At 44.7% G+C, this 12,487-nt stretch overlaps 1 protein-coding gene across 1 annotated transcript in view; it reads right to left on the reverse strand.

Annotated features, from left to right (window-relative positions):
• Positions 1–12,487, reverse strand: part of SP4 (Sp4 transcription factor) — a 28,329-nt gene that overhangs the window by 6,740 nt on the left and 9,102 nt on the right. Inside the window, exons 4-5 of the mRNA XM_081164550.1 lie at positions 3,265–3,496; positions 2,582–2,781 (exon numbers count right to left, since the gene is read on the reverse strand). Of these exons, the coding sequence (XP_081020676.1) occupies positions 2,582–2,781; positions 3,265–3,496 (432 nt within the window). The remainder of the gene's footprint in view (positions 1–2,581; positions 2,782–3,264; positions 3,497–12,487) is intronic.

Consider the following 12,487-nt stretch of genomic DNA (forward strand, 5'->3'; position numbering starts at 1 on the left):
GTTGGGCCCAACTCATAGTCATGGACATGCCTTAGACCTGGTATTCACCTCTAGCGACGTGGGTGATCTGACACTAAGTAAAAATGAAACCAAAGAAGTGCCATGGTCAGATCACTTCCTGGTGCAACTGGACTTCTCCGCGACCCTTCCCCTCTGCAGGGAGGTGGGACCAATTCGGATGGTCCGCCCCCGCCACTTAATGGATCCAAATGGTTTCCAGAGAGTGGTAGGGGATGCTTTATCCCGTGTTGATGGCCTTTCAGCTGATTCCCTGGTGGCCCGCTGGAATGCGGAGTTAACCAGGGCTATCGACTGTCTGGCTCCGAAGCGCCCTCTCCGATTGCATGGAGCCCGGACAGCCCCATGGTTTTCTTCGGAGCTGAGGGCGATGAAACAATCGCTGAGACGGCTAGAGCGTCGGTGGCAGAAAACTCACTCCGAATCTGACCGGACACAGGTTAGAGCTCAACGTCGAGCCTACCAAGTGGCGATAGCGACGGCAAAGAAGACTTTCTTCGCCGCCTCTATTGCATCTGCAGAAAATAGTAGCAGGAGACTCTTTCAGGTGGTCCGCAATTTAACGGAACCACCTTTACCATCGGGGCCTTGTAAAGACCCCAAGATCTCCTGCAACGATTTTGCAAAGTTTTTTGCAGATAAAATCACTCATATTCGGAAGGAGCTAGACACCACCGTGGGAGCAGGGCTGGGGCGGGAGAGTGCTAGAGCCCTGTCTGGTCAAGTTGCATGGAATCAATTTCAATCCGTTACCCCCGAGGATGTGGACAGGCTGCTTGGACGAGTGAAACCAACCACCTGTCTCCTTGATCCTTGCCCATCCTGGCTTATAAAAGCTAGCCGGGAAGGGCTGGGCGATGGGCTCTGCGGGGTGGTGAATGCTTCCCTCTGTGAGGGAACATTCCCAGATCCGCTGAAAGAGGCGGTCATTAAACCGCTTCTTAAAAAACCATCTTTAGACCCGGCCAGTATGGCCAACTATCGCCCAGTTTCAAATCTTCCATTCTTGGGCAAGGTGATTGAGCGTGTGGTTGCTGAACAACTCCAGGCACGCCTGGAGGATGCGGACCATTTGGATCCCTTCCAATCAGGGTTCAGGCCTCATCATGGGACTGAAACTGCCTTGGTCGCACTGGTTGATGATCTCCGGCGAGCTAGGGACAAAGGTGAGAGTTGTTTCCTAGTTCTGCTGGATCTCTCAGCGGCCTTTGATACAATCGACCATAACATCCTTCTGGACCGTCTAGAGGGGTTGGGAGCTGGGGGCACTGTTATACAGTGGTTTCGCTCCTTTCTCCTGGGCCGTGTTCAGAAAGTGGTGGTGGGGGATGAGTGTTCAGACCCTTGGGCCCTCACTTGTGGGGTGCCTCAGGGTTCCGTCCTCTCCCCCATGCTTTTTAACATCTATATGAAGCCGCTGGGAGAGATCATCAGGGGGTTTGGACTGGGTGTCCATCAATATGCAGATGATACCCAGCTCTACCTTTCTTTCAAATCAGAACCAGTGAAGGCGGTGAAGGTCCTGTGTGAGTGCCTGGAGGCGGTTGGAGGATGGATGGCGGCTAATGGATTGAAGTTGAATCCTGACAAGACAGAAGTACTGTTTTTGGGGGACAGGGGGCGGGCTGGTGTGGAGAACTCCCTGGTCCTGAATGGGGTAACTGTGCCCCTGAAGGACCAGGTGCGTAGCCTGGGAGTCATTTTGGACTCACAGCTGTCCATGGAGGCGCAGGTCAATTCTGTATCCAAGGCAGCTGTCTACCAACTCCACCTGGTACGCAGGCTGAGACTCTACCTGCCCGCTGACTGTCTGGCCAGAGTGGTGCATGCTCTAGTTATCTCCCGCTTGGACTACTGCAATGCGCTCTACGTGGGGCTACCTTTGAAGGTGACTCGGAAACTACAACTAATCCAGAATGCGGCAGCTAGACTGGTGACTGGGGGCGGCCGCCGAGACCACATAACACCGGTCTTGAAAGACCTACATTGGCTCCCAGTACGTTTCCGAGCACAATTCAAAGTGTTGGTGTTGACCTTTAAAGCCCTAAACGGCTTCGGCCCAGTATACCTGAAGGAGCGTCTCCACCCCCATCGTTCTGCCCGGACACTGAGGTCCAGCGCCGAGGGCCTTCTGGCGGTTCCCTCATTGCGAGAAGCGAAGCTACAGGGAACCAGGCAGAGGGCCTTTTCGGTGGTGGCGCCCGCCCTGTGGAATGCCCTCCCATCGGATGTCAAGGTGATGGACAACTACCTGACATTCAGAAAACATCTTAAGGCGGCCCTATTCAGGGAAGCTTTTAATGTATGATATTTTAGTGTTTTTTGGTTTCTGTGGAAGCCGCCCAGAGTGGCTGGGGAAACCCAGCCAGATGGGCGGGGTACAAATAATAAATTATTATTATTATTATTATTATTATTCTTACCCATGCAAGGTTCTGATTAGGAGAAACACTTTTAAGTTCTATAGTCATTTAAGAATGAGAACGCATATACCTGTAGCATAATAAGTATATTATAAAATATAAAATACACTTTAAAACATTTGTACAAACTATTCACAGACCTGTATGGGTTCGCCTATGTCTCTGCAGTTCATCACTCCTTGTAAATCTTTTCCCACAGAAGATCCAATTGCATACAAATGGCCTTTCTCCAGTATGCCAGCGAAGGTGTGCCCGGAGATGAGATGTTTTCCCATAAACCTTTCCACAACCTTCAATATGGCAGATATGTTGCTTCTTTTTTCCTGGTTCGTTACTGCTTCTACCAAGCACAAAACACTAATGGTTAACCAAAGTACAATTTTGTAAAACACATTAAGAAAAACAATTTGATCTAACTACTTCTGAAAAACCCCACCCTGAACCCTATCAGATTGCAACAGCCCAGTCACAAACACCTGCTTTTGGGAGAAGGTGACTTGAGACGGTCATGGCAGGTCAGTTGCAAACATGATTGAATGAAACAAATTATCCTGGCCCGTTTCAACAGGAACAGTCAAATAGACTGGCTAAGATGTATAAAGCAGAATCAGATTTGTGTTGGAAATGGAGGGAACTTTTTTCATATGTTGTGGGCATGTAAAAAGGTTAAAGATCATTGGGAAATGATTTTTAATGATTTTAATGAGATGGGAAAAAATGTTTAAAACAACAGTCTACTCAAAGCAGGAACAGAAATGCAAGAGCAAAAGGATCACTGTTGGCCCTGAGATGCTTGGCACTTTACAGCTATTATGGGAATTACCTTCCTTCTCCTTCTCTGCAGTTAGGGCATGAACAAGCAACTCTTCTTAACCTTTTGCCAGGTTGCACGTCTTGATCAGAAGCTTGCTGGGCTTCATGCAACTGCACCTGAATTATCTGATCAGGACTAACAGCACCAATGGCTGCATTTGTGATGCCTCCTACTGCTACAGTGACAGGTGTTGGTGTAGCTTGCTGTACTTTTACGCCTCCATCCTGTCCTTGTTGTTGACCTGCAAAATAAGAATACACATGACTTCTTTAGTTAATCACAGTAAAATCACAACATGGTTTCAATATCATATTCATTCCAATGTAAGATGGAGAAAAGTCACTTAAATTTATTTATATGCATAATACTTTAGGACAGTTGGGCTTGCAAATTATGTTATACTAATTGCAAACGCTAGGGGGGGAACTCATGGTTACAAAATTGCTGAATTCCTTGTCCAGGGTGGCTCTTTGCCAGAATGGCTGCAGCTAGTTACCAATTTGGGCAGTGAATCCATTGTTGGAAGTCACTACTGTAAAAGTTGGTACTAGTACAGTACAGCAGTGTTAGAAACTGAGATAGGAAAGCTAGGAGTGAAATGGCACCTTAAACCTAGGTTATGGGCACAAAAATGGAATGTCTAGGCACACTTTTTTATAGCAAGAATACAAAGCTGAAAATGAATGAACTGCAGCTAAAATATTATGTTCATTTTTCACATGGTCTTCTAGTCCTTCCCCTGCCCATCCCGCTAATATTATTAAGAGGGTCTCTTTTCCAGTCTTCAGACAGTAGCTGGAAGTGGGGAGGCAGAAAAAAAGTCCTCCTTTCCTTCCACTCTGCAGTTTTAATCTGAAATCTTAAGCGCAGTACTGCGCCCAGAGCTCAGAAACTGCTCACGCTAATGAAATTCCCGGTCGCAAAATGTGCCTAGAACAATGATAGTTTCAAACACTGTAGTACAGTGTAAAAATAAATGAAATTGTGGGCATAAAACCTGTTGCATTTGCCTATACCAGCTGCTCTTCAACTGGTCTCTGTAAATTTAATTATGTTGTTAAGTCACCTTAAAAGCTGTAGATAATACAAGATACACCGTTTTAATAACATAGTAATTTAATAATAATATGGGACTCATTTCCAAGGCCGGCCATCAGAACTTTCTGGAAGATTCAAGATCTCTTGGAGTGCACCAAATTTTCTCCCTTCCAGAAAAGCTTTTTTGGGCTGACATTTTCATCAAGGCACCACCAGTTCAGACCACATAAGCAAACAATGTGTGCCACTTTACAACTGCTTACATTGAATTGCATTTGCCATTTTTATCCCTGTTCCCCTCCTTTACATAGTTCATTTGGGAGTGTTTCACAATCCCTTTTGTTCTTACCATCCTGAACAATTTGGTGTCATCAGCAAACTTGGCTAGCTCACTGCTCATCCCTCCAGGACACTTATGAACAGAAATACAATCTGCAGTATGGAAACGAGTAGGAGCAGCTTCAAATTTCAATGTTGAATGCAAGGCACATGTGTTGCAGCAGTTTTAGAGTTTAGTGAATACTTCCAATAAAGGAAGTCATTTGACTGGCTTGTGAACATCTAAAAGTTCATTTCTGGGCTCAATTAAAAGTGCTGCTTATGACTACCAAAGCCTCGCATGGCTTGAGGATAAGATCATACGAAGGACTATCTTCTCCTACACTGATTGGTTGAATTTATATCCCACTCTTTCTCCCAAAGGAGCTCAGGGCTCCTAAACAAATTGGCTCCCGAATGATCAAAACCCAGAAGTTAGTGTTCCGGTTTTCTAATGATTTTCGGGAGCCGAACATCTGCCGCAGCTTACAATTCACTGCAGGATGCTCCTGCAGCCAACTGGAAGCCACACTTTGGTTTTTGAATGCACTCCCGTAACGCATTCTGTTCGAAAACCAAGGTACGACTGTACTGCTAAAGTCACTGCTCTCCAATATAACTCATTTTCCTTTGATCTTCCTAATGGAACTGTGTTTTAATTTCACAAGCAAGACGCAAGTAAAACCCATTACAGTGGTACCTCGGGTTAAGTACTTAATTCGTTCCGGAGGACCGTACTTAACCTGAAATTGTTCTTAACCTGAAGCACCACTTTAGCTAATGGGGCCTCCCGCTGCTGCCACGCTGCCAGAGTACGATTTCTGTTGTCACCCTGAAGCAAAGTTCTTAACCTGAAGCACGATTTCTGGGTTAGCGGAGTCTGTAACCTGAAGCGTATGTAACCTGAAGCGTATGTAACCCGAGGTACCACTGTACTAAAATGTATTCATAAATGATCTGGATAAACAGGTGGGAAATGGTACAGCCAACTATGCAGGTATCATCATCATCATTATTATTTATTTAATTCATATACAGTGGTACCTCTAGTTACGAACTTAATTCGTTCTGGAGGTCTGTTCTTAACCTGAAACTGTTCTTAACTAGAGGCGTGCTTTCGCTAATGGGGACTCTTGCTGCCGCTACACCGCCAGCACACAATTTCCATTCTCATCCTGGGGCAAAGTTCTCAACTCGAGGTAACTCTTCAAAGTTAGCAGAGTTTGTAACCTGAAGCATTTGTAACCTGAGGCATTTGTAACTCAAGGTACCACCGTACCACCCTATACCCGGAGGTCTCAGGTAAAACTAAAGCATTCAGGATGATTAAATCCAGAGCAGGCTGCAACAGAACTCCAGAAGAATCTCTCCAAACTTGGTGACTGATCATCAAAATGACATGTGAAAATCAACATTAATGGATACTTTGAAGAAAAGAGTCACTAAGGTTGGTTGTAGTCAATACAGAATATGCCTGCACAACGTAAGGCATGCTTCACTGAATATGGCCCATGAGCCACGTATTGTGAATTAACAGGTGCTTGTCAGCTCCCCCTAATTTTTCAGACTCAAGACTCGCAACATATAGGGAGGGGGGACTTTTATTGGTGGGCTGGTTCAGTTTAGTCAATCACAGGTAGGTTTGGCAGAGAATTATGTTGAAAAGACAGCAAAAGAGAATAGACCTAAAGTGAGGGCACTGTTCCAAAAGCCTGTATTACCTCTTGCTGTGAAAGGAAAGGTACAATTATTCTTATTCTGGAAAAAGGCTCATTTTTTGTCATCACCAGTGCTCTGTTTGAAGAAAGAAAGACTCATCATTCTAGTTTCTTTTTTTATATTTCTAGTGAGCAAGACTGACTGAGAAGTATTTTTCTTGGAAGACAAGGCAGGGGAGTCCTCAAATAATTTATGAAACAGTCCTTGGTTTAAAATGGATCATCTAGAGATTACTTCACTCTCAGGTGAGTATTTATGATCCTTTAAGACCATGGCACGCTCCAAGAAATATGTCCTGGGCACAAAGCTTACTATGGGATTACATGAAAGATATATGGTTTGATGGTGAAGATCAATTTAGAAAGCTGGAGCAAATTTTGCAACTGCAAACCAGGCTAGAATCAGAAGGCTTCAATTTGGACTGAACAGACAAGAGAGAATCCTTTCACCCTCATTTTAAAAAGTTGTGAAAAACCTATTTTCTCAATCTGCCTGATCCCTGATCACTTGAAATTAATTACTATTTTAGTGGAATTTATGTTGAAGGAAATGTGTTTAAGATAACAAGATTACTCTTGTAGCTGGGTCAATCCTTTCCTCAAAACAAACCATATAGATGGATGCTAACTTCTACTGTGAATAAGTCACACAGGGCTGACAGACCTAACTAAGAAGCTTTGAAAGCTGAACATACCGTATTTTTCGCACCATAGGACGCACTTTTTCCCTCCTAAAAAGCAAGAGAATATGTGTGTGCGTCCTATGGAGCGAATGCAGGGGGGAGGCAGGCGGGAAAAGCCCTCAAGAGCCGCACGCAAGCTTCGTGCGCTCTTGCGGGCTTTTCTCTAGGAGGGAGAAGGGACTGACTGGCTGCAGCAGTCCCTTCTCCCTCCTGGGGGAAAAGCCCCCAAGAGCGGCACCCTCTTTAAAGGCTGCGCGGCTCCTGCAGGCTTTTCTACGAGGTGGGGGAATCCCCCCACCTCCCAGAAAAGCCAGGAGAAGCCGCACAGCCCCTTTAAAGAGCGGGCGGCTTCTGCGGGAGTTGGGGGAAGCTGCAGCAGATTCCCTCCTCCCGGGCTCCCTTTGAAGCGGCAATGTGGGAGGGGAGCAACTTACACTCGTGTAAGCAGCTCCTCTCCTACTTTCCTGCTTCAAAGCAACCACGGAGGAGGGAAGGAAGGGGACCATGGATCCTCTTCGCTGCTCGAGGCTGCAGCAGATTCCCTCCTCCCGGGCTCCCTTTGAAGCAGCAAAGTGGGAGGGGAGCGGCTTACACTCGTGTAAGCAGCTCCTCTCCCACTTTCCTCCTTCAAAGCAACCACGGAGGAGGGAAGGAAGGGGACCATGGATCCTCCGCTGCTGGAGGCTTCAGCGGATTCCCTCCTCCGTGATTGCTTTGAAGCAGCAATGTGGGAGGGAGGCAGTTTACACTCGTGTAAGCAGCTCCTCTCCCACTTTCCTCCTTCAAAGCAACCACGGAGGAGGGAAGGAAGGGGACCATGGATCCCCCGCTGCTGGAGGCTTCAGCGGATTCCCTCCTCCGTGATTGCTTTGAAGCAGCAATGTGGGAGGGGGGCAGTTTACACTCGTGTAAGCAGCTCCTCTCCCACTTTCCTCCTTCAAAGCAACCACGGAGGAGGGAAGGAAGGGGACCATGGATCCTCTGCTGCGGATTCCTCCTCCGTAATTGCTTTGAAGCAGGAAAGTGGGAGGGGGCAGTTTACACTCGTGTAAGCAGCTCCTCTCCCACTTTCCTGCTTCAAAGCAACTACGGAGGAGAGAAGGAAGGGGACCATGGATCCTCCGCTGCTGGAGGCTTCAGCGGATTCCTCCTCCTTGATTGCTGGGAGTTTCTCTGGGCAGGAATTCCCTCAGCTTAAGTGGGGTGGGGGAAGTGTGGCAGGTAGGGGGGTACTGAGAGACACATGTCTCTCAGATGAAAATTGGGAGTGGGCATTGTGTGAAGTGGCTGTGGATCTCCTGCCGCAGAACTGTAGGACTGTATAGAGTTGGGAGGGCCACCCAAGGGTCATCTAGCCCAGCCCCCTCACAATGTAGGAATCACAGCTAAAGAACGCCAGGCAGATGGTCCCCCAACCGCTGCTTAAAAGCCTCCAGTGGTGGAGACCCCAAACACCTTCCGAGGTCATAGAATTGCAGGGTTGGAAGGGAACCCCAGGAGTCATCTAGTCCAGCCCCGGTGGACAGCAGGCGCAATCCATCCCGTTGCGCAAGACTAAAGATGCTGTGCAAGGCTAAAGAAGAAGCCAAGGCAGTGAGCGGGATGGATCGCGCTTGCTGCCTTGTCTTCTTTAGCTGCACTGGAGAGGTTTAGCTCCTGGCTGGAGAGGTTGCGCGGCTATGGATCCCGTGCGCTGTCTTGGCTTCTTTGCTCTTTGGGGCTGGGGGGGGGGAAACCCGGGCTTCCCCTGCAGCCCCGAGAAGCTCTGGGAGAAGTGGACAGGCTGCATGCAGCCTGTCCGTTGCTCTTTGGGGCTGGGGGGGGGATAATATTTTTTTCCTTGATTTCCCCCTCTAAAAACTAGGTGCGTCCTGTGGTCCGGTGCGTCCAATAGAGCGAAAAATACGGTACTCAGTATCAGATTGAATACACAGCATTGTCTATTCAAAAATCATGGTCAACAGATGTTGGACATGGTGGAAGGCTTTTCTGTTGGACTGGATTTAGATGGCTATAGCTATGTCACTAAGCATGTGTTTTGAAGCATATATTTTGAATTCAAACAACTGATTTATTTCTAAACTAATGTTGCCTACCCTGAGTTCTTATAAAAGCACAAGTTTAAATACAGTAGTACTAAATCTTCTATTCACTTTACTTTGAAAATTTATTACTCAATATATAAGATACTCCCCAAACTCAGTTGTCTATCTATTTTGGTTTCCTTTTTTTTAAAAAAACAACCCCAAACACAACACCATAGTATATCTGGCCCTACCTTTTGAAACTGAAACCCACACCATTTTCAAGATGATCAGCAATCAAATAGCACATTACAACATGCCAGCAGAATGACATATATACATATACATTTACCATACAAATTACATAATTTACAAAAAGCTGAACAGAAAAGCAGAAGACCCAATTTTTACAAACCCACCCACTATTTCCCCTGGCTTATTTCAGGCCTTTATATCTCTGAACCTAACTGCCACATTTTCCACCCTGTGAATAACACCTACAAAAACTCCAGTGCAAATGTAGAGGTCCATGTTTTTCTGTAAGTGGCAATGTGGTTCTAAACAACTTGAATGACCAATAAAATGTATTGAATTAGTCTGCAGACCATATCAAAAAAGAAAAGAAAACACATTTAAACTCCACATGAAAGCTTAAATCTCTAAAAGCTTATATGAAATGATATGTATTTGCTTTTACTAAAAAGTTAACATTAATAAATTTAAAAATAGGGGAGATATGTCAGACTGATACATTTAAGAATTAAAATCACCACCACAATTGTCTAAAATAGTTTCAAAATGCTTTTCTGAGACTGAAGACCTTTACTGCAAAAAAGAAAAAAATACCACCTTCCAAGTCATATATTGATTAGTTCTTTGAAACAGAAAATTTAGGTTTCTATCACTCTCCAGTATTTCATTTACTTTAGTAAGGGATTCAACTAGTTCGTTCTTTCTTTAATAGGATTTATATACTGTACAACTTAATCATCTAACCCTCTGAACAGTGTACATAAAATGGACATTAAAATTTGGAATAAAATCAGATGTTAAAAAGTTAACCTTATAATTTTCAATAAATAAATAAAATGAGTTTTAAAAATCACATTATAAAATAAAATTACATCTTAAGAAACACGTTAAATTTATCTAACTTGATAGTATAGGCTTGCTTAAAACAGTTTTTAGCAGGCGCCTGCCTAGTGTCCATGACAGTAGATGCTACCACACTGAAGGACTGATTCCTTGGAAATATGGAAAGAACATTATGTGGCACTTGCAAATCAAAGGAATTGAGTGGGCATATATAATGGAAGGTGATCCTTCAGCCCCGTCAGATGGGCAGGGTACAAATAAAATAAAAGTCATAGTAAATATTGTTATTATCATTATTAAAGTGCACTGGCTCCAAGCTTACATTACATTTAGCTAACATGAAAGAATATGGGTGATGGGTGCTGCCCACAGATGCACACTCTGCCACCAAATCTCTGATTGGTTCCATCTGCTCAGAACAGGATTGACTAAAAACTTTCCAGCGTTCCATTTTCATGGGAAACGACAAGTATTGTTCATATTGATGCTGACATTTTGCACATGAAATACAATACTTGGAGAGTAAAGAGAAGCCAGGTCAATTTTTGCTCTTGCATTCGATACTCTTGAGGATGTTTCTGTTTTCATTTCCAAGTGAATTCAGTGCCTGCACTGATAATTCATACTGAAACCAGAAACCACCTAGAGCTAGTGCCATCTGTTCCACAAGGCAGATCTTGAGATTCCCCTAAGACAGGCATAAACTGTAAGAGCAACTGATTCTGTTAAGACATTCATTCTGTACAGAAGAATGTTTGGAAGGAGTGAAGGGGCACTGACTGGCCCCACTACCAGCCTACTTTTGAAATCGCATATGCACAGGTGCCTAGGCACATTCACCCTTATGGGTGTGGCCTCTATTTATAATATTACTCTACCCCCTGCCCACTCCTGGTAACCTTGCTTGCCTAGCTGAAAACACGCTGCAACAAAGCCCAGCTTGCTAGGACGGAGACAAGGAAGATTTGGGCAGCTGTGGCTCTTTCTGAAGACTGGGCCCCTCAGTATTCAGTGTGGCAGGCCACCCTTTTCCGGACAACCCTGAAAAGATGATACTAAAAGTGATGGCAGAACCTCCTTTTTGAGTTTGTTGATCTGGTGCTTTTTCAAAGCTAGGGTCTTATGTAACAGTGGGGTGTTTATTACCTGTTTCTGGGGACAGTAGCAGGGAGAGAAGGAAGTTATGATGCTTCACAGTGAGCACCTGCTGTTGTGGGATCTTGCCTGCCCCCCATAGGAGACAGGAAGGTAACAAGTATTATATGGCAAGTCTTTTCCCCCCCCCTCCAGGCTCTGGTTATTATAACACTCAGCTGATAAGTATTTTGTCTACTGACTAGTTAACTACAGTGGGAGAGAGAAGTGGTTTCTGGCCCAGGGTAAAAGCCTGTTGGTGTAACTTGTCCACAGCCCCACACCCTGAGTGGGACAGGAGGGTTATACACACTTGGTGTGAGATAAGAGGTGCCTTGATTGCTGATTTTTCTGTTTCTTTGCCACAGGGTTAACTGGCATTCCTAACGCATATACAGTGTGATGTATGGGTGTATCTTGATTTTGCTTTTTTATATTGTTTTGATGATAGATTTATTATACTTTTAGTGCTTATTTTGTATTAATATGCTGTTCACCACTTTGCAGCCTTTGGGTCAGAAAGTGGGATAAATTAACCGTAATTGTCTCTAGGTAAAGATGTGATCAGAACCCTATGCAAGTTGCCTTCTGTACAGACAACTTGGAACACATGAGGAAATGTGTGAAAGTGGGGCCAGGCCACAGTCCCAACCTTCTAATACATGTCACTCATACATTTTTGAGTTAGCATTGTGTGTCAGTGCAGTCCTTTACTCTGTCAATATTAAGGGACTGTGATGCATTACAAGACTTGGTGAAAAGTGTATCCCCCTAAAGTCAAAATGTATACCAGATATGGCACCAAGGTAAGCACCTTTCTCCAAGGAAAGTGTAATTAAACTGGTAATTGAACTGTTCAGCTCATCTGGCATTTCAGTGTTCTAACACAGCACCAGTACTGTTGAGACAATTTATTATCCTACTGCTGAGACTCAAGAGACCATGTCTCATCTGTAAAAGCTGCTCTCATGCTACAGTTGAAGATTTATAACCTGACAATAGCAAGTCTACCCATCCCTTGACTCAGCCTGGTTGGATACAAACTATTTGGAATTCTTTTACAGAGGCTCAAAGCTCTGAAATGAAAAGCCTTTTTGATGAAACATTGGGAAAAGAATAAAATCTAATTGGCCAAGGAGTACTTGGAGCCGTAACATTTTTCCAACTGCAAGCTAAAATGTCTGATTTAAAGAATTTGAGCTGTGATCTGAAGTATAAATAC

Source organism: Podarcis bocagei (assembly GCF_964188305.1).
Source record: "Podarcis bocagei genome assembly, chromosome: 12".
Classification (NCBI taxonomy): Eukaryota; Metazoa; Chordata; class Lepidosauria; order Squamata; family Lacertidae; genus Podarcis; species Podarcis bocagei.